General features: G+C 42.5%; 1 protein-coding gene across 3 annotated transcripts in view; it reads right to left on the bottom strand.

Moving 5' to 3' along the window:
* Positions 1–593: 593 nt before the first annotated feature.
* The window catches only part of CDC42EP3 (CDC42 effector protein 3), a 42,816-nt gene continuing 20,623 nt past the window's right edge, over positions 594–22,786 (bottom strand). For 2 of the 3 annotated variants that reach the window (XM_073338405.1, XM_073338406.1), the window contains exons 2-3: positions 9,384–9,440; positions 594–2,366 (exon numbers count right to left, since the gene is read on the bottom strand). In XM_073338405.1, the coding sequence (XP_073194506.1) occupies positions 1,304–2,074 (771 nt within the window). In that variant the 5' untranslated portion in view covers positions 2,075–2,366; positions 9,384–9,440 and the 3' untranslated portion in view covers positions 594–1,303. The remainder of the gene's footprint in view (positions 2,367–9,383; positions 9,441–22,786) is intronic. The other variant, XM_073338407.1, reaches the window with a different exon arrangement.

The following is a 22,786-nucleotide window of genomic DNA, read 5'->3' as shown; positions in this document are numbered from 1 at the left end:
TTAACTCTGGAGAGACTAACATTTAATTAAGATAATGGGGCTGACTCTGTCTCCTGCATGACTCATTTTCCACTAATGTTCCATGCAGTGGACAATCAGCCCTCAGGTTGCCAAACCTCCAGGATTGTCCTGGAGTCTCCAGGAATTAAAGATTAATCTTTAATTAGAGATGTCATGTGATGAAACCTCCAGGAATACACCCATCCAAAACTGACAAGCCTAAATCAGGCCCAATATTTCATGTGAGAGCTACGTATTTAATCACAAAGAGACGGGGGAATTTAAACATTTATTCTTTATTGTATTGCTCAGAGTACCTATGCAATTTATGTATGTAGTGTAGTAAAGGATCCACATTTCCCCAAACATCACATTGCAGCACAGTCTCTTTACACGCTGTGAGTAATCAGTGCCTTCTTTAAAAGGTGACAATCAGTTGAAAGTTTAAGCATTTCTGGTAGTAAATGAAGGAAAAAGCTAAGTTATCAATACATATTTTTTCAAACACTCAAAAATACAGTTTACAGAGGACCGCCAATGAAGTCAAGCAACTACTTCGATGATACTCTATCTGTAAATGTAGACTCTGCAGTAAAAAAAAAAAAAAAAAAAGCCACATAAGCACAAAAATATATATTTTAACTTTTAAAATAATTTAAATACAGTAATATTTTGTTTGTGTTACCTGTGTTTACAACATATGGTCTATGATCTGATCTATAGATATAGGGCCAGATCCTTAGCACCTGAGGCTCTGGCCCATATTTAAAATTGAACAACCCCAAGCTGTTCACATTTGAACACAGAGCAATAGTTTAACACTGAAGAACTAGTTACAGTGCAGCTAAAAGAAATAGTACTAATGAAAACAATTTAAGATGTAAAGCAATGTTGAAATAGTTAATATTTATTCTTCACCTCCTAAGTCTCTAGTCTGATGCTTACAGATTGATTACTCAAAAGCCACTAAAGGTCAATCAAGCTAATGGTCACAAGTAGTATTATCATCCCCCAACAACATTTCTTAATTTTCTGATAACTAATACTGGTATTTGAAAGACATTTGTATGCTTGCTGAAAACTTTTATTAAAATGTATCCTCTTGCTACGAGATGTTTACCATACTTAAAAAAATAAAACAAAAACAAAAAACCACCACATGAAAAACATAAAAAAATATTTTTAAAGATTATTTTTAGAAAACCCAAACTGCAAATACAGCTGATCTTTTTATATATATATTCTTCAGTTTGTTTTTTTTTAAAATGCATCATTTACAAAGAGGCAAAAAAGTACACCAGTCCTAGGATTTATTTTTGTCCATTACATTGAGGACCTCATCCAGAAGTGAGGGTCCCAGGTCAAGCTGCAATGAAAGAAGCGAGCCTGCAAGATCTGAAAGGGATTCTTCTGACTTAGTCTCTGCCTTGGTTAGTTCACATGAGAGATGACTGTCATCAAGTAAGTCAACCGTTTGCCAATCAGTGCATTGTTCAGAAAGGCTGGATGAATGACTCTCTCTGCCATTAGTATAATGCAACCCAGAACTGTTCGGCTCCCATAGGATATCATCTTTGTACATTTCCCCATTCTCTAACTGTTTGCTTTTCTCCCGCAATTTTTCTTCCATTACTGGCTCACAACTAAGCCTTGGATTCTTTGATGGCCCAAAGGAGTCCCGCTTTGAATTAAATGTCACTGGTGATAATAAGGGCAACACAAGGGCTTGAGAACCACCAATGGCAGGAAGCGAGATGGCATTTTTGAGCACAGGTGAAGGAGTTTCTGTAAACATGGAGTCACAGGTGCTGTTTGCTCTTAAGAACTCATTATGTCCACCAAACTGACCAACTCTTGGTGATCCCTCATTCCCAGGTAACAGCTCATAATTTCCTTGCAGAAATGAGATGTCCCCAAAAACATCATGTTGTCCCTCTTTCCCAATGTGTATGGTGTGGCGAAAGTCTCCAAGTGGTGGACTGATCATATCAGGCGACAAAATATCCCTTAATTTGAATTTCTTCCCTTTCTTATTATTGGCAGCTTTCAGGTAGATGGGTGTCTTAGCTGGCATTTTGTTTGCAGATTTTGAGGTGGTCTGTTTTATAAGGGATGGGAAAAAAAACCAACCCACTTCTTATAGGAATTAGTGATTCTTCTCCAGCAGACTTTCAATGTTATCGTTGTCACATTATTGACTTGGATGGCTCTCACACATAGGGTCCATTTCTTCTGCAAAAGAGAATCTGGAAATTAAGAGCGCTGAAGAACCCCAATGCAGAGCCTTCCAAGTTTAAGCATACAACTGTCCTTCAGGTGAGGAGTCAGTGACCAAGTACTCTATTACTTCCAAAACCTGAGAAAACCTGTATGGGAAACAAAGCAGGTTATTAGCTTACTCTTCATGGTTCACTCAGCCTTGCTTTTACAAAAACAATTAGTAATGGTACTGACAGTTCCAGCCTGCAGATTAGCTTTATGATGTTGCTTCCCTTCATTAAGCAGGATAAAAGGCTTTAGTCTAACAAGGGCTAGCTAACCTCTTCCTGACTTCATAGTTTTTTGAAGTCAGAGTTCCTTAGACACGGTTGCTGAGCACAGTTCACTTGGTAAACTCACTATCTCCGTTTCTCTCTCACTCTGTCAGTCATATTCAGTCTGGAGAGGCAGCAATGATATTCAAAGGTTTCCACATTGACATTTAAAAGAAAAAACCTCAAACTTTTTAAACAAAACCCCACACTTTTTAACACAGAGGCCTATACGCATTAAGATTGAGATAGGTCTGAGAAAGTTCAAAGTTAGACTCATATAGCCAAGAGTTTCAAAAAATGGCGTCAAAGGCTATGACTTACAGCGAGCGGCACAGCTGCCCTGCTGTAAGCTCTCTAGTGTAGCCGCTCTAAGTCAATGGGAGAGAGGTCTCCTGTCGGCTTAATTACTCCAGCCCCAGAAAGTGGCAGTAGCTATGTTGGCTTGAGAAGCTCTCCCACAGACATAGTGCTGTCCATACCAACCCTTAAGTCGGCATCAGTTACGTTTGGCTAATTCACATCCATGAGTGACTCACATAACTATGGCAACTTAAGATGTAGTGTAGCCTAGATTTAGGCTCCTACCCCCACACTGAAGCATCTAAATAAGACACCTGATTTTCAAGAGTGTTAATCATCCACCACCTCTCATTGTCGTCCCCTCAAAAAAAGGAAAGAATCAGATCATTTATTTAGCAGCCTAACTGTAGGCCCTCTTTTGCTTCCCTGAAAGGTCAAAATTTTAGAAAGTTATGCACAACTGAAAAGATCTTAGAATGGAAACTCCCACCTCAGCCTTAACTACAGTTGTCATTAGCACTTCAATTATAATTAAGTTAAAAAAAAAATCTAGGTCAATCCAAAATTGCACATTTGAAACAAATCACAGGACGTAGCTGATGGATTCCTTCAACAAGTAGTTGCTGAACCGACTAGAGGGGATGCCATTTTAGATCTGGTCTTGGCGAGTAATGAGGATCTCATAGAGGAAATGGTTGTAGGGGATAATCTTGGCTCAAGTGATCATGAGCTAATTCAGTTCAAATTGAATGGAAGGATTAACAAAAATAAATCTGCAACTAGGGTTTTTGATTTCAAAAGGGCTGACTTTCAAAAATTAAGGAAATTAGTTAGGGAAGTGGATTGGACTGAAGAATTTATGGGTTTAAAGGTAGAGGAGGCCTGGGATTATTTTAAATTAAAGCTGCAGAAGCTATCGGAAGCCTGCATCCCAAGAAAGGGGAAAAAATTCATAGGCAGGAGTTGTAGACCAAGCTGGATGAGCAAGCATCTTAGAGAGGTAATTAAGAAAAAGCAGAAAGCATATAGGGAGTGGAAGAAGGGAGGGATCAGTAAGGAAAGCTACCTTATTGAGGTCAGAATATGTAGGGATAAAGTGAGACAGGCTAAAAGTCAAGTAGAGTTGGACCTTGCAAAGGGAATTAAAACCAATAGTAAAAGGTTCTATAGTCATATAAATAGGAAAAAAACAAAGAAAGAAGAAGTGGGACCGCTAAAAACTGAGGATGGAGTGGAGGTCAAGGATAATCTAGGCATGGCCCAATATCTAAACAAATACTTTGCCTCAGTCTTTAATAAGACTAAAGAGGATCTTAGGGATAATGGTAGCATGATAAATGGGAATGAGGATATGGAGGTAGACATCACCATATCTGAGGTAGAAGCAAAACTCAAACAGCTTAATGGGGCTAAATCGGGGGGCCCAGATAATCTTCATCCAAGAATATTAAAAGAATTGGCACAAGAAATTGCAAGCCCATTAGCAAGAATTTTTAATGAATCTGTAAATTCAGGGGTTGTACCATATGATTGGAGAATTGCTAACATAGTTCCTATTTTTAAGAAAGGGAAAAAAAGTGATCCAAGTAATTATAGGCCTGTTAGTTTGACATCTGTAGTATGCAAGGTCTTGGAAAAAATTTTGAAGGAGAAGGTAGTTAAGGACATTGAAGTCAATGGTAAATGGGACAAAATACAACATGGTTTTACAAAAGGTAGATCGTGCCAAACCAACCTGATTTCCTTCTTTGAGAGAGTAACAGATTTTTTAGATAAAGGAAACGCAGTGGATCTAATTTATTTAGATTTTAGTAAGGCGTTTGATACTGTGCCACATGGGGAATTATTAGTTAAATTGGATAAGATGGGCATCAATAGGAAAATTGAAAGGTGGATAGGGAATTGGTTAAAGGGGAGACTACAACGGGTCCTACTGAAAGGTGAACTGTCAAGTTGGAGGGAGGTTACCAGTGGAGTTCCTCAAGGATCAGTTTTGGGACCAATCTTATTTAATCTTTTTATTACTGACCTGGGCACAAAAAGTGGGAGTGTGCTAATAAAGTTTGCAGATGATACAAAGCTGGGAGGTATTGCTAATTTAGAGAAGGACAGGGATACCCTACAGGAGGATCTGGATGACCTTGTAAACTGGAGTAATAGGAATAGGATGAAATTTAATAGTGAGAAGTGTAAGGTCATGCATTTAGGGATTAATAACAAGAATTTTAGTTATAAGCTAGGGACGCATCAACTAGAAGTAACGGAGGAGGAAAAGGACCTTGGAGTATTGGTTGATCATAGGTTGACTATGAGCTGCCAATGTGATATGGCTGTGAAAAAAGCTAATGTCGTCTTGGGATGCATCAGGAGAGGTATTTCCAGTAGGGATAAGGAGGTTTTAGTACCGTTATATAAGGCACTGGTGAGACCTCACCTGGAATACTGTGTGCAGTTCTGGTCTCCCATGTTTAAGAAGGATGAATTCAAACTGGAACAGGTACAGAGAAGGGCTACTAGGATGATCCGAGGAATGGAAAACTTGTCTTATGAAAGGAGACTCAGGGAGCTTGGCTTGTTTAGCCTAACTAAAAGAAGGTTGAGGGGAGATATGATTGCTCTCTATAAATATATCAGAGGGATAAATACCAGAGAGGGAGAGGAATTATTTAAACTCAATACCAATGTGGACACAAGAACAAATGGATATAAACTGGCCACTAGGAAATTTAGATTAGAAATTAGACGAAGGTTTCTAACCATCAGAGGAGTGAAGTTTTGGAATAGCCTTCCGAGGGAAGTAGTGGGGGCAAAAGATCTATCTTGCTTTAAGATTAAACTCGATAAGTTTATGGAGGAGATGGTATGATGGGATAACATGGTTTTGGTAATTAAATATTCATGGTAAATAGGCCCAATGGCCTGTGATGGGTTTTTAGATGGGGTAAGATCCAAGTTACCCGGGAAAGAATTTTCTGTAGTATCTGGCTGATGAATCTTGCCCATATGCTCAGGGTTTAGCTGATCGCCATATTTGGGGTCGGGAAGGAATTTTCCTCCAGGGCAGATTGGAAGGCCCTGGAGGTTTTTCGCCTTCCTCTGTAGCATGGGGCACGGGTCACTTGCTGGAGGATTCTCTGCTCCTTGAGGTCTTCAAACTACAATTTGAGGACTTCAATAGCACAGATATAGGTGTGAGGTCTTTTTTAGGAGTGGTGGGTGAAATTCTGTGGCCTGCATTGTGCAGGAGGTCAGACTAGATGATCATAATGGTCCCTTCTGACCTAAATATCTATGAATCTATGAATCTACGTAAGGAAGTGCAGAAAGGGTTAAAAACCATATCCCAGGTTAAACTCTACTGAAGCCAATGGAATTAGGTTACAGGTTCTAACAGCAACATTAATTCAGGCAGGCTGTATGCTATCTGCAGTCAATTAGATTTAGTTACTAAAATGAGCATTAAAAATAAAGGTACATATTTAAGAACAGAAAACATCATTTATGTGCAAGGTGGTCAAGTTCACTTTAATTTTTTATTTCTTGGCTTTCTGGGTGCGACTTTCAAGCCAGTCCTCCAGTTTTTACAGGCAAAATTTCACATCCACAATTAACTGCACCTAGTATTGATTCAGGAAGGAGCAACATTGTTTGGCACCAACAGTGAATTACTCCCACAACACAAGAAAGACCGGCCCAGCTTGAAAGTCAGCCCTCTGCAAGGTTTACCCTTTTGACTTACTGCTAGTCAGTTCCTAAAAGTGCACACTAGAAAACTAAGTGCCTAGTTAAAAACTCTTAACTAACTTCTAACATGCACTGGAAAAGTGACCTTCATATCCCTCCCCTGGCTTCCCTTTCTCCATCATATAAACGTCAGCTACGTGTCCTCACTTCCAAGGAACTTTATGACCCTTCCTCATCCAATCTCATCTCTCATTCAGGATGATCGGCCCATGATGCCAGCCTCTGCAGCCCTGCTGTAACAAGAGCAAGGGAGCGGATCTGTGACAGCAGAGCTGCAGAGAACTTCTGGGGCTGCTGCAGGGCCCAGGACAACAGATCCCTGCAGGCAGAGGCAGAGTAGGGGTTTGTGGGTCCCTGGGCCAGAGCAAGTGGAGGCCCTTTCTACCCCTTCCACCTGTAGTCCCTCCCACCCTCCGGCGCTCCTGCAGGGGAGGAGTGGGGTTGGGCTGCAGGGGCTTCCCCCACTCCCCAGCAGGAGCACCAGGCAGGTGGAGTGGGACAAGCCCCTGCACCCCGACCCCGCTGTCTGGCAGGAGCGGCGGGGGGACAGAGCAGGGCAAGCCAGTGCGGGGGCACCCATTTTGCTGGTGCTCTGGGGCACGGGCCCCATTGGCCCATGGCTATTCCACTACTGCCTGCAGACAAGGCAGGGGTGAGGGAAAGGAAGGCTCCAGTCCTAGCGGGGCAGAGCAGAGACCCCTGGCCAGGGCTGTCAGGAGGACAACAGTAACGAACCTCCGGCCACGGTGGAGGCCACCCAGTGCAGTGGCTGAATGGCTCAGTCCATAGGCAGGAACTGTTCAGGAACAGCCCATGGCCATGCGCTCATCCTCCTTCTGGCAGTCCTGACTGGGGGGGGGGGGGTGGTCTCTGCTCTGCCAGGCCATGACCACATACTGCCCTGCACCTTGTGCCTCAGTGTCTTGGACCCCTGCTGTTGGTGTTGGTAGCCCCCTGCAACCCCGCTGTTGGCATTGCCCTAGCCATACCTCCCTCCCCTGCCTAAATTTACAGCAACTGTAAAAATAAAAATGGTTTAAAACATTTCTTAAAAGTGAAAAATGCAGTATTAATAGCTGATATAAAAGTCCCGGATTCTGCCAAGGCTGTTCATAGCACAATGAGGTCCTGGTCCATGACTAAGGCTCCTAGGCACAATGGTAAAATAAATAGATAAAAAGGGAACAAATAAACTTAATTAAAAAAAAAAAAAGGTGAAAAGGATCTCCTTCAAATTAAAAATAAAAACAACAACAAAAATCCACTGCCCCACCCCCACATACTTTGAATAGAGACTAGGCCTGAGACATTTGCGCCTCAATGACACATTTTCAGTTATAACCCTGTTTTCACTCAAGCAGTTTTACCTTCCAGTCTGTGTTATCAAGCAAACATTTATAATGCTGTCTCAGACTCCTTTCAGCAGTCTCGTCAACCCAGTGCAGTCAGCATAAGCCTCCCTCATGCAGCCTAAAATTTTCAACGCATGCCTCAGTTTTTACCTCAGCCAGCACTTCAAAAACAGTTACAAGCTAGTTTTTGGGGACTAGGGCTACCAGGGAGAGGTAAATACATAAGGTAAAGGCGGATTCCCATCTCCACCCCCAGCAAGGCCAGACGCAATTCCCTGGTAAGAAACCCAGCCCCCACACCCACCCCATCTTTTGGGAGGGTGAGGATGGGATTTCTATTGGAGCAGTGGTTTTCAACCTGGGGTCCACAGACTATATCTAAGATTTCCAAAGGGGTCCGCAAATGAAAAAAGTTTGAAAACCACTTTATTAGAGTGATCTCTTTTAAGGGCTCCATCTTTCATAGCCATCTTTGATTAACAGGGGTTTTAGCACTGTTTTACATACAAAGATGCACCAGTTTAACAAGATCAGCACATCACCATACCTTCAGTTCCACCGGTGTAACTTTTGGGTTCAGATCAAGCCTTAAATCTGAAGTCTCATCCCCAAACTGCTAGGAGGAAGGAGGTGCCTCCTGCAAGGGAGAGGGTCTCCACTATTTTGCCCCTACCCTTGGAACCTTCTCTCCTCTGATTAACTCCAGTGCATGCTCAGAACTTTCCCAAGCAGAAGCAACATACATCGGACATCTTCAGTTTCATTGCTGCTGTTCAGAACCCTGTGAGCAGCAGTCAAAAGTGACCAGAACCATGTTAACTTCACTTTGATGCTGCTTGGCAAAACTAAAAGCAACTAATCTGTGCATCTGCCAACTCAACAAAATGACACTGCATTGAGCCTGCATCAGTTTACATTTGGGAGGGTCTCTTAATTTACACAAGAGTTAGAAACATACGAAATAATCTTCAACTCTTCAGAATTTAACAGGAAAATCTCTGTACTTGCCTTGTAGATTTGTCACTTAATCATTAGATGAATGTATTTTTCAAGCCATGACAAGACACTCTTTGTCTTGAATTTAAAAAACCAGGAGATGCATTAGGTACTAGACTGCTATTCAGATACTTTCCTGTTTGTCAACACTAACAAGAACATGCATTGAAATGGTCCTCAATTAGCACAATGGCAAACTCCCTTGAAAAGCTGGGCACTCAACATACATACAGAATATATTTTATGCTGCTTACAAAACCAAAGGCCAATAGAGTAATCACGCAAGACAGAAATGGGTTCTACAGAAAATGCATTACTCAAACTAGATCAGAGGCTCTGGTGCAGCTACAACCCATGGCTGGCGGATGGCTGAAGTCAGGGCAAACTAGTCAGTACAGTACAGACAAGCCCTTAGTTATAATATAAGCAGTACTGATATACTTAATTAAGAACTTACCATCTCTTATCTCTGAAATCTCATCTAGATTTCTGTATCTGTAGCAGGCAGCAGGCCCTGGAAAATATGAGAGAAGGACATATATGTCTGTTTCCTGAAAAAGATCCCTTAACTTCCGTGTTTATATAGTCCCAAATCCCTTCTGAGTAGCTCCAACCAAATCAGTTAGTACTGTTTAGCTCTTTTGTTGCTCCCTGCTAAAGAGTTTGCATCCTTTTGATTCAGGCCACAGATTTAATTACTCCATAAAAGATTCAGGCCAATTCACATGCCAGTTCAGTTCAAGTGATTTACCCTAACTCTGCTCAACCCAGCCCTTTTAGATTAAATTTACCCATTCTGTCCCAGTTTAACTCAAAAGAAACTAAAGACGACAAAAAACCACAAATACATGAGAAAAATCACACACCCTGCTCCCCGCTGGACATATATTTATTTATCAGTGACAGGGAATGCATGGAAAGCTTCAAATATTTGATGTCTTAGTGAGCTGAAGGGAGTATAAAAGGAACTGGGTCATTTTCAGACACACTTTCCTCTCCACTTCCCTTCCCAAAGGTGTGAAACACTTCTTATATGGATTCTGTCCCTAAACGTTTTCATTTCCTCTAGTTAGATTCCCTCAATTTAGTGAAACGTTAGAAGAAAAGTATGCCAGCAATGTTTAGACAGGTGGCGAAGATAGTTGAACTGCAAGGATAGGCTAGGACAGATGGAAGGAACTTAGAGTCCCTGCCTCTAGATATCTTCCATGTCTGCTCTCCCCACAAAGTCCCTTCTTATGTTGAGGATTGTCGTAAATATAAAGGGAAGGGTAAACACCTTTAAATTCCTCCTGGCCAGAGGAAAAACCCTTTCACCTGTAAAGGGTTAAGAAGCTAGGAGAACCTCGCTGGCAAAATGACCAATGAGGAGACAAGATACTTTCAAAGCGGGGGGACGGGGGACGGACAAAGGTTCTCTCTCTCTGTGTGACGTTTTTGCCGGGACCAGAGCAGGAATGCAGGTCAGAACTCCTGTAAAGAGTTAGTAAGCAATCTAGTTAGATATGCATTAGATTCTGTTTTGTTTAAATGGCTGATAAAATAAGTTGTGCTGAATGGAATGTATATTCCTGTTTTTGTGTCTTTTTGTAACTTAAGGTTTTGCCTAGAGGGATTCTCTATGTTTTGAATCTGATTACCCTGTAAACCATTCTGATTTTACAGAGGTGATTCTTTTACTTTTTCTTTATTAAAATTCTTCTTTGAAGAACCTGATTGCTTTTCATTGTTCTTAAGATCCAAGGGTTTGGGTCTGTTTTCACCCGTGAAAATTGTTGAGGATTTTTATCAAGACTTCCCCAGGAAAGGGGGTGTAGTGCTTGGGGGGGACTTTGGGGGGGGGATTTTTTGGGGGGGGGGGGAAGACGTTTCCAAGTGGGCACTTCCCCTGTTGTTATTGTTAGACACTTTGGTGGTGGCAGCGTTTAACCTAAGATGGTAAGAATACGCTTAGGGGGTCTTTCATGCAGGTCCCCACATCTGTACCCTAGAGTTCAGAGTGGGGAAGGAACCTTGACAAGGATGAAAATAAATAATCACACTTTTGGAAAAATCATTCAGCTATTTGCATCTTTAAATCTTGCAGCCTTTCCCATATGGAAAACCCCCTCACACGATCAAACCCCACTGGATAAAAGCACCTTAGTTGCCTCTACTTAAATGCACAATGAGATAAAGCTGCCATTATAATGGTCATACTAAAATTTCAGTTACCCACCCCACTGAGATTGTAATTCACTCATCTAGGAACTATTATTTTAGTCTTTCAATCAGCAATCTTAAGACAGCCTTGTACTTATTAACACCTGAAAGGATATCTCTGAAATCAGAAAGGTGTCCCACAATGTCTGTTCTCACCTCTCTGGACCATCAGTTTGAACTCTACTGCCCTGATCTCAGGTGACTAACCGTCAGCCCCACCCCATACATTCCTTTGCAAATTTGAAAGTCCCCTTCTTGTTTGCTCCGTGATGCGTACAGTGGTCTCAGCACATCTTTCTAGGTGGCCATGCCTGCCCCACACAATCCCGCACTTGGAGCAATGCCGAGCTGCTGGACCTCATCAGCATTTGGGGAGAGGAGGCAGTTCAGTCACAGCTGCGCTCCAGCTGTCGGAATTATGATACCTATGGACAGATTTCTAGATGTGTGATAGAAAAGGGCCATGACTGGGACACACTGCAGTGCAGGGTCAAAGTGAAGGAGCTGCGCAACGCCTTCCACAAGGCTTTCCTCTGGTTGTTGTTTTTTAATAAAAGAAGAATTGTTTTGATGTGAAAACAATCTTTATTCCATTAATTGAAAGAAAATAGAGCCCCGCAAAGTGGTAGGCAATTGTCTTAAACCTTCATAGTGTATTGTCTGCACCAAACACAATCACCTCCTAGCATTACAAGAACTGCACTCCCTAGCATAGCAACAAATATTAGTGGCTTTCAGCTTCAAATTGATGCCTCAAGGCATCCCTGATCCTTATGGACCCATGCTGCGTCCCTCTAATAGCCCTGGTCTCTGGCTGTTCAAATTCAGCCTCCAGGCGCTGAGCCTCAGTGGTCCAGCCCTGAGTGAAGCTTTCACCCTTCCCTTCCGAATTATGGAGCACACAGCGAATTATGTACAGCACACAGATATAAACATAGCAATATTGTCATCAGCCATGTCCAGCTTCCCATACAGGCATTTCCAGGGGGCTTTTAAACAGCCAAATGCTCACTCCACAGCCATTCTGCACTTGCTCAGCTTGTTCTTGAATCACTCCTTGCTGCTGTCAAGTTGCCCTGTGTATGGCTTCATGAGCCAAAGCATTAAGGGGTAGGCTGGAGTCTCCCAGGATCATAATGGGCATTTCGACTTCCCCTACGGTGATCTTCTTGTCTGGGAAGAAAGTCCCTGCTTGCAGCTTCTTGACAGGCCACTGTTCCGAAAGATGCACGTGTCATGCACCTTTCTGGACCAGCCTGCGTTAATGTCTGTAAAACGCTCACGGTGATCCACAAGTGCCTGGAGAACCATGGAGAAATACCCCTTGTGATTAATGTACTCGGTGGCTAGGTGGTCTGGTGCCAGAATTGGCATGTGCGTGCCATGTATCACCCCTCCGCAGTTAGAGAAGCCCATTTGTGCAAAGCCATCCACAATCTAATGCACGTTGCCCAGAGTCATGGTGTTTCGGAGCAGGATGCGATTAATGGTCCTGCACAGTTCCAGCAACGTGTCTCCAGTCCAGCTGTTTTCTGTATGCTCCATAATATCTGTGAGAGTAAGGGGGAGACGTTTATGGAGGGGTGGGAGGTTGAAGCAAATTGCCTGGTGGCCGATTTTGAGCACCCAGACACCAAGGCGATTTAGAAGAGTACAGCAGGGTGTGCTGCACATAGGAAAGGCTTTGAAAACCAGTTTCATGACCTGCCAGACTACGGTGTGACAGTTCTGTGTGTTTCTCCTTGCTGCAAACCCGCCCCCCTTTGTTGATTTTAATTCCCTGTAAGCCAACCACCCTCCCCCTTCAATCACAGCTGGCAAAGGAAATAAAGTAACTATTGTTTTGAAACCATGCATCTTTCTTTATTAATTAAAAAGAACGGAGATAACTGACAAGGTAGCCCGGGTGGGGTGGGGGAGGAGGGAAGGACAAGGCCACATTGCTTATTGTAGCCCCACTGCAGATCAAAACGGTTTGAATGACAGCCTTCTGTTGCTTGGGCCATCCTCTGGAGTGGAGTGGCTGGGTGCCCGGAGCCTCCCCCGCACGTTCTTGGGCATCTGGGTGAGGAGGATATGGCACTTGGGGAGGAGGGAAGGCGGTTATACAGTGGATGCAGCGGGGCTCTGTGCTCTTGTTGGCTTTCCTGCAGCTCCAACAGATGCTTCATCATATCAGTTTGCTCCCCCATTAGCCTCACCATCGCCTCCTGCCTCTGCTCTTCGCGCTCACTTAATGCTTTCCTGGCCTCTGCCACTGAATGCCTCCATGCATTAAGCTGTGCCCTATCAGTGCGGGAGGACTGCATGAGCTCGGAAAACAAGTCATCGTGAGTGCATTTTTTTTGCCTTCTAATCTGCGATAACCTCAGGGATGGAGATGATAGGGGGCGCATGGAAACATTTGCGCCTGCAGGGGGAGATAAAAAGGAAGAGTAAAATGCAAGATGATACATTTCTGAGAACAAAACAGAGACTCTTTCACAGAGAATCAAGCAATTCACAACAGACAGCACATGTGCTTTAGGTACAAGGTTGCATTTTGCCTTTTATATTGAGCGCCTGCCGGTATGGCGACACATCACACATGGCTGGGCAACAGAATTCGGTTTCCAGGCAGCCACAGTAAGCCTATCAGTACGCGGGATTGGCTTCTTATGCCTTCATAACATGTGGGAATGGTTTCAAACTGCAGCGCCATCCTTTCCCACAGCAAGCAATGGCGGTTAGGTTTCACATTTAAAAAGGAGGGGCTGCGCTTTTCGGGTGGATGTGCAGCACACACCTCCCCCCACCCCACCACGTGGCTATTCTCTGGGATGATCCCTTCACCCCTCCCCCTGCCACATGGCTATTCTCCGGGGTGATCCCTTTTAGCCAAGCACAAACAGCCCGGCATGAACGTGGTCCTTTTACTGTTCCCTTACAAAAATTCCCCTATTTCAACCAGGTGAGCATGAATGATATCACTCTCCTGAGGCTAACACGGAAAGATATAGACCAAATGTTGCTTGAATGCGACCAAAACCCAGGACCATTCACTGCCACGCTTTGTGCTGCAATGATTCCAGACTACTTGCTACTGGCTTGGCGTGGTGAAGTGTCCTACCGTGGAGGACGAAATAAGGCAGCCCTCCTCAGAAACCTTCTGCAAAGGCTTTCAGAGTACCTCCAGAATAGCTTCATGGAGATGTAGCTGGAGGATTCCTGCTCCATCCCCAGACACGTTAACAGACTTTTCCAGTAGCTGTACTGGCCATGAATGCATCCCAATTCTTCAGGGCAAATCAAACATTAAACACTATTGCTTTAAAACCCTGTACTGTAGTTACAAAGGTGCACTCACCAGATCTGCCTTCTCCGGCTTCAGGGTCGGGGATCCCACCTTGGGAGGGTATTGGCTCCAGGGTGATGAGAAGGTCCTGGCTGCCAGGGAGAATGGATTCACCTCTTGCCTGCTGCACATCCTCCTCCTCTTCCACAAAATCCTCCTTGGTGTTGCGTGAGACTTCCCCCCTTGCAGGTGTCCACGGACAGTGGTGGGGTACTGGTAGGGTCCCCCCCTAGAATGCATTGCAGCTGATCATAGAAGCAACATGTATGGGGCTCTGACCCTGAGCGACTCCTTTGTCTTTTGGTAGGCTTGCCTGAGCTCCTTGACTTTCACGCGGCACTGCTGCGTGTCCCTGTTGTAGCCTCTGTCCATCATGCCCTGTGCGATTTTTGGCACATATATATAATTAGTATTTCTTCTTTTTGATCGGAGTTTGGCCTGCACAGATTCTTCTCCCCATACAGCAACCAAATCCAGTGTCTCCCTTTCGGTCTATGCTGGAGCTCATTTGCAATTCTGGGGGGACTGCATGGTCACCTGTGCTGCTGAGCTCACCACGCTGACCAAACAGGAAATGAAATCCAAAATTTCCCAGGGCTTTTCCTGTGTACCTGGTTAGTGCATCAGAGTTGAAAGTGCTGTCCAGAGTGGTCACACTGGAGCACTCTGGGATAGCTTCCAGAGGCCCAAACCGTCTAATTGGATCTGCACTATCCCAAATTCGACCCAGCAAGCTCGATTTTAGCGCTACTCCCCTCCTTGGGGAGAAGTACAGAAGTTGATTTTAAGAGCCCTTTAGGTCAACGGAATGGGGTTGGTTGTGTAAACGCATTCATTTTAAAATTGACCTAATGCGGCTAATTCGACCTAACCCCATAGTGTAGATCAGGGCTTAGAAACATGGGTGTTGAGAAAGTTTTAATGCCAGAGTAAAAACTTTGTATATGTGTAAGTGACAAAACAAAGTGCAAGGCAATGGAAAACAAGACAATTTGTATGAATCCTATTCATGGGTAAGAGTGAACCTCTATGTTGTAGGTCTTCCCTTCCCCAAAGATTAAAGTAGAAAAGATAAATCACCATGGGTGGGAGGGTGGGGAAGTATTTAACTGGATTAAAAACTCTGCTCTCCCGCAGACCTCAATGAGTAGGTCTACACAGCAACTGGGGAGGTGTGATTCACAGCATGGGTAGACAGACTCATGTTAGCTCAGCTTGAGCTAACACACTCAAAACAGCAATGTGGACACCGCGGCACTTGCTAGCACTCGACTAGTACTCGATGGCTCTCGCTAGCCGACTGAGTCGAAACCCTGGGTTTGAGTTCAGGTGGCTAGCCCGAGCTCTCACTAATGTTGCACTGTCCACACTGCTATTTTTAGCATGAGTCTGTCTACCCGTGCTGAGAATCACACCTCCCAGCTGCAGCGTAGACATACACAATAAGGTTTTTGAGCAAAACCAAGCTCTTTTAAATGAGCCAGGCATCATTTCCCCAAATAGGACTTTTTATAAATCATGTATAATTCAATATAGGTCATTAGAATAATTTAAAATTCTTTTCAGTTTTGTTTTAGATCATCATATGGAAGAGAACCCAACAGAATGAAAACGAAGTGTTCAAAATGGGCCCAATCTTGCATTCCCAATGCATGATTTCAATGAGAGTTACATGTGTCAGCATCATCGGACTGGAGTTATTACATGTTGGGTGCTCCATTTCTCATACAAGTGAAAGACATGTGTCAGACACTACCTTTCTAGCTGGGATATGTCATTGTCACCTATCACTTGCCTCGGACTTTGCTGATATGACTGCACCATGCCAGAGAGAAACGCAATTCTTGCTGCTTCCTTTTGGAATCTGTTTGCTGACAATAAACATGACTTGGTAAAGAGTCCTCCACAGGAGTCATGTCATGTCCGATATATAATGTACCTGGTATATCTTTTTCTGGAAAGTATCAGGGGGTAACTGTGTTAGTCTGTATCCACAAAAACAACAAGGAGTCTGGTGGCACCTTAAAGACAAACAGATTTCTTTGGCCATAACCTTTCGTGGGTAAAACACCATTTCTTCAGATACAACATTGGAAAATGTTGCCCAGCTTTAATTATATATAAGAATAATGCCCAAAGCCACTTAAATATTTAGGCTCTGAGTGCCTGGTATTGCTTTGAAAACCAGTTATGCTTCAGATACTGCTTTGCAAAAGCAGACTAATTTCAACTAATTAAACATGATCGGACCTTATTCTACGTTTGGCAAGAACAATAAAGGTACAAAGCATGAAATACTAGAGAGTGTGGCAGCAGCACCACTATAATTAAGAATGGAACTAGCTCATTAACAGCTCATTTTTCTAAAGCTCTACGATCTCCAGGCTCTCTCAGACGGTCTTGGAAAATGAAGTACATTTTGAGGGTCTGATGTCGGACTAGTGGTCCAAATTTAAGGTTTTTGGAGCAACTGGTTCTTGAGATGCAGCCCCCTAAAAATCATGTTTTTTTAAAATAAAAAAGTGCATGAATTCCAAGTGAGCCCACGTACTATGGCTCTGATCATTCCCAAACTTATCACACCAGATTGGGACTGATCTCAGCTAGTGTCCATCAACCACTGTCCCTTTGGGGGAGCAATATTTCAAAAGTTATGCAGGGTAAAAGTTACACCTCACAGTGTGGCTCCAGTCAATTTGATAACCCAGAATTTGCCCATGTGCAGCGTGAGTTCTGTCAACACAGCTTTGCAGGCAGCCTAGAATTAAGGTGGCAGTCTAGGACTGAATCGAAGCAGCACCTATCTGTGAGAGAGTGAGCTTTCTAGGAGCAGGAGTTGTACATATTACTTGCTTTCTGCCTGCATTCCATAAGGTCTCCTTCTGGAACTTTTGTCCTGAGAACAAAGCTTAAACTCTGGTAAAAGCTGATACTTCAAAGTGCTCCAATATCCACATGAATATCCAGATTTTACTTTTGAAGTATTGTCAGGAAAAATTGCATTAATTAACAGAGGGAGGATGAAAGTCTGGTAAACAGCAGAGTGATGTAATCATGACATGCTCCTCACCCATTTCCTGAAGAATAGGATTGAATGTGATAAGAGAAAAGCAAGTAGTCATGTCTCATCTATAGCAACAGGAAAGGTCATGAGGTTGCCAAATCAGATTATTTTAAGTAACTTTTGGCTTGTTTTTGTGGCATGGGGCAGTTGTTTTCATGCAGTCATGTGGCCTGCGTTTTTTCCTGCTTGCCTGTGGGGAAGCTGGAAAAAAAACAACCACGACCCAAACAAATAAACAAACCTCCCCCCCAGCTCCTTTTTTTTTTTTTGTTGTTGTTGAGATTTTCACAAGTTTTTTTGGGCCAATCAGGCTTGGTTTTAGGTGTTTCTCTGGCACGGGTCCCAAAAAACTCTGGAAAGGTCTCTCTCACATGGGAAGGAACATGGGGTCCCAAAGAGACAGCCTGCCAATCCCACAAATTCCTGAAACTTCAGTGAAGGTAAATTCACATCTTGTGAGGGCATCAGCCTTTCATTGCTGCTTCTTTGGTCCAAACTGCAAGAAATTCATGGAGTCAACTGGGAAAAAAAACTACGATGGAGTCACTAGGATGGAGCTTCCCTGGATCCACCAGATTCCTTCTGGCTGCAGAATACACTTATGTTTTGATTTATACTGCAGCAGTCACTGTAAAAATGTCCACACGTTGCTTTGACAGAGCATTTCTAAAACTGATCTACAACACTCCTACTATATTAATCTTGTGCCTCTTTTGAGCATAAACTGCCAAGAATAATCATGCCAAGGCAGGCAGACTTATAACTTGAGGAACAAATATTCACTGTGAATTAGAACAAGACCAAAACCCATAAATTTTCATTTTTAATCCAAGGCAGAATTTGAACCTGAAGGTGAGAGACTCACACAACAGCCCTCTATAGGTAACCCCTCCGATATCAGATTTATTGTATTTTTTCTTTCATGTCCTCCTCCACCACCCTCATTCTAGGATTCTTTTTTCATATGGAAAAAATACTTCATGAAGTCAACAAAAATCTTTTTAGAGGATACCTTTTAAAATGTCATTATATATAAACTAGATTCATTGGATAATTAATAATATTCTTCACTGTATGTCTCTCACACACACAAAATATCACCTCTTTAGATAACTTGATTGTACAAGTTTGACAGTCAAAAGAATACTAATAAACTCATGGTTTGTGTATGTTACTATAAGATCTCCGGATAGTTGCTGAATTTTCTTTTCCGGAACCCAACGAAATTTTTGGAAAATACTGTGGGATTTACTTTTATGTAAACTTACTCAAAATACAAGAATAATGAACATTTGGTATTTTTGAGTAGTTTTAAATTAAATTTATTTACCTTAAAAAAAAATCTCCAATCTTCTTCAGCTTTTCACTACCCACATGAGAGCGCCACATTCACCCCTCTATAGAGACGGTCTAATCCTCCCACATCACCTGTCTCCTTCAGAGTCCAATGTTGAAGACCAAACAAAAGTAAATAAAATATTTAATAAAAAAACCGAAGTTATAGGCATTTCTAAATCTTGCAGCTGTATTCTTGTAGCACGCCCTTTCAAACAACTCAAAACACTCTGAATAAAGCGCATTAGAAGTAAAGCTTTTATTTATATAACAGTCACTGGGTTTCAGAATTAACCCTCCTAAATTCACAGCTCTCAAAGCTACTGTTTCAGTGAGTTTATCAACTCTGGAAGTCAACATTTCAGTGGGTCACATCTGGAAAAATTTCAATGTGAGCAGAAAGACTAAAAACCTCATTTTTAAATGAAAGCTAAACTTGCAATATACAAACATTGAGACTACCAAAAATCCAGAGAGAGCCTTAATCTTCACTATGCTTTGACTCTTCTAACATGTGCACTTCTAGTGTCTTTACTTATTATTTCAGTAAAATGTATAGACTGGTGTGTTTTTATTGCTTGATTAAACCAATAATAACACTATTCTGGTGGAATGCCCTTCATACTTGAGAATATTTACTTCTCCCATGTGGGAGAAGATATGAAAAGCTATCTTGTGTGTTTTTTCCATGTATTGGAGCACTGCTGTTGGACTTTCCATTGTAAGTCCCTAATTTCATAATTGCTTAGCAATAATCATTTGCTCTCTGATGAAACTTGGCATACAAAAAGTCTCAGGGCACAAAAGTGTTTTAACAATTTTGAAACCACCTTACTTCACATTAAAAATTGTACATTGCACAGTGCTAAAGTAACAAGTATCTCTTAACACTATGCTCTAGCTGCCTTAAGTATTTTGTTAGTATGTTTTACAATTAAATGTTAGGTGTAAATAATGTTAGGATTAACAGCTGGTTCTCAACTACTGTGCACACAGGGACACTTTTCCCAACTCATTTTGCTAGCTTGAAAGACCAACGTAGTTCCTTCGGCCCGTTTCGGCTCTCACTCAGTTAGAAGTAACTGTTGAAACCAATGGAATTACATCAACCTACAATTGGTGTAAGTGAAATAAAAAAATCACACCGCTTTTTCCCTTCTTTCCAATTAAAGCAGGATGGACCCTTAAGATTTTGATGCATTATATGTAACTCCACATCATCCACTGCACTCTTGCAAAAGCAAAGAATAATTTTAATGTCACTGCTGCTCCTACAAGTAGTGGGCCTGGTCCTCTTACACCATTTTAACTCTACTGATAAAGACATTACAAGTGTGTCCCCAAGAGGAGCAGTGCAGTGACTGACTGAGCATGCATTCACTTATGTGCCTAATAGGGGGATGCTACAGACAGCAACAGCAGAAGCACAGACACAATCCATACAGACGGGTTTGTCCTACAGGAAAGAGGGAAAATTTGACATATTTTATAGAATCATCGATTCCAAGGCCAGAAGGGACTATTGTGATCATCCAGTCTGACCTCCTGTATAGCACAGGCCACAGAGCTTGACCAAAATAATTCCCACAGCAGATCTTTTAGAGAAACATCCAACCTTTATTTAAAAATGGTCAGTGGTGAAGAATCTACCACGACCCTTGGTAAGTTGTTCCAATGGTTAATTACTCTCACTAAAAAATGTACACTTTATTTGCAGTCTGAATTAGTCTAGCTTCAACTTCTAGCCACTGGATTGTGTTTCTCTGCTAGACTGAAGAACCCATTAGTAAATATTTTCTCCCCATGTAGATACTTGTAATCAAATCACCCCATAACCTCCTCTTTGACACTGTCACCATAAGGCATGTTTTTAATCCTTTAATCATTCTCGTAGCTTTTCTCTGAACCTTTTCCAATTTATCAGCACCCTTCTTGGATTGTGGACACCAGAACTGGACACTGTATTCAAGTAACATTTACACTGGAGCCAAATATAGAGGTAAAATAGCCTCTCTACTCCTGCTTACGATTCCCTTCTTTATGCATGAAAGGATTTCATTAGCCCTTTTGGCCACAGTGTCACACAAAGCTCATGTTCAGCTGATTATCCACCCCGACCCCCAAGTCTTTTTCAGAATCTTATGCAAAATTTCAGTCTTATGCAAAATTTAAATCCATGACCTTCAAAGTCTGGATCTGGTCAACACCTACACAGTCACTCACATATACTACCCTCTTTAAAAATGTCCCTACTCTTCCTGTCATCAGGCACTTTCCTTTGCTCCTGCAGTTTCAAGACAGAGCATAGCTCTAACCTCAGAGAACGGAGCCTTGTGTCAAACTGAATTAGTGCAAAATTCAAACAGCAACAGTATCTGATGTGAAAAACCAGAAGATTTGTACCAGAATTTGTTTCCACCATGAATATTATGACTAATGTTAAAGAATATCCTGTACTTTTAAATATTTCATATTTAGACAGACTTCTACTGTTTTGGGGAAAGTAGGACGTTAAGGAAGCTGTCCTTAAGACATTTTCACAGTGCATAAATAACTCTGAGGAGAATACGGTCTCTGTTCAGCTACTGCACAGCAGAACTAACCAGAAACATTAGTGCAGTCCATGGTATTCCATCTTAATCATCGTTCCCATAATCTATTAATATTAAAGAGTTAGTAATTCAATAATTGAGTTACTTCTGCACTACAAGTCAGGATTCTGGGAAGAGTTATTTCCCATCCCACCCCTCCCCTTTAGGGCATTAAAACACCCAGTGTTTCAAAGATTTACCAGACACCAACTAACCAGGTCAGTAAGAAAAATAAGGAGAGGCCAGCAGCAAAGCAGAGAGAGGCCATGCCTTTGCGAAGCTTCAGAGGGGCAGCCATGTTAGTCTGGAACTGTAAAAGCAGCCAAGAGTCCTGTGGCACCTGATAGACTAACAGATGAGCATGAGCAGATGGAGCATGAGCTTTCGTGGGTGAATACCCACTTTCTTAGATGCATGCGAGATGCTCAACTAACACTCCACTTCCTTTCCCGGTGGTGGAAATCCCAGCAACTTCTCCTTCAAGGAACTTGCTCAGAAACTCTAGCTCCAGTAGAGCAGATATATAAGTCCCTGATATATTTTGAAGTCATTATTTTAAAACTGAAACTGAAGACTAGGCTGCCAGGAGTTGCAGAGCCTCATTGGCAGCTAACAGAGAAGGGAGCTAGGCAGCAGAACAAAGCAACCAGAGGAGAGGTGGTTTCCTCTTTAGTCTTTAGCTTCAGAGAAACGAGAGAGGAGAACGTCTCCTGCTCTGATGCCTTCCACCAAGTTCCCTTCTGATCATACCTAACCGCAGCTGAATGGAGCTGCCCTTAGCTGTGAGGGGACCCCAATGAGTCCTTTAAGATTCGTGAGGAAGGAAAAGAAGATTTGGGGCAGGGGATGACAAACAATGAGCTTAAGGATCTATGGGTGATGCTACTGAATTAGGGTTTATGCCTTTACACATGTGGAGGCCTCAACTCCTGCACACTTCCAAAGTTCAGCTGGAGTAGGAATCATCACATGGGCTTCAAGAGGTCTGCAGGCAGAAAGAATGGAAACAGCCACTGATGTGGTGCTCCCTCTCCCAGCTATTATGATCATCCTAGTCACCCCTCTGCCTTCTACATATCTCCTGAGATCAAAGGAGGAAGTCCCCATCCAGCCCATGTCTACATGAAAGGTGCTCCCCTCTTGCAGAACATAGGAAACCAGCAGGAAAGAGAGTGAATGTCCTTGCTCTCTCTCTCTAACTCAAGTCCACTATTCTTCCTAGTTCCACGTTAAAGCTATTTACAGGGATAAAGGAAATTTAAGGCAAAAAACAAAACCGTTTTTTAGGGTGGAGAGTGAGTATCAGTAATTTAAGGATTAAAACCTTTACTAAA

The sequence above is a fragment of the Lepidochelys kempii genome, chromosome 3, assembly GCF_965140265.1.
Source record: "Lepidochelys kempii isolate rLepKem1 chromosome 3, rLepKem1.hap2, whole genome shotgun sequence".
Lineage (NCBI taxonomy): Eukaryota > Metazoa > Chordata > Testudines > Cheloniidae > Lepidochelys > Lepidochelys kempii.
The sequence above is the reverse complement of the archived record's forward strand: the minus strand, read 5'-3'. Positions and strand labels throughout refer to the sequence as shown.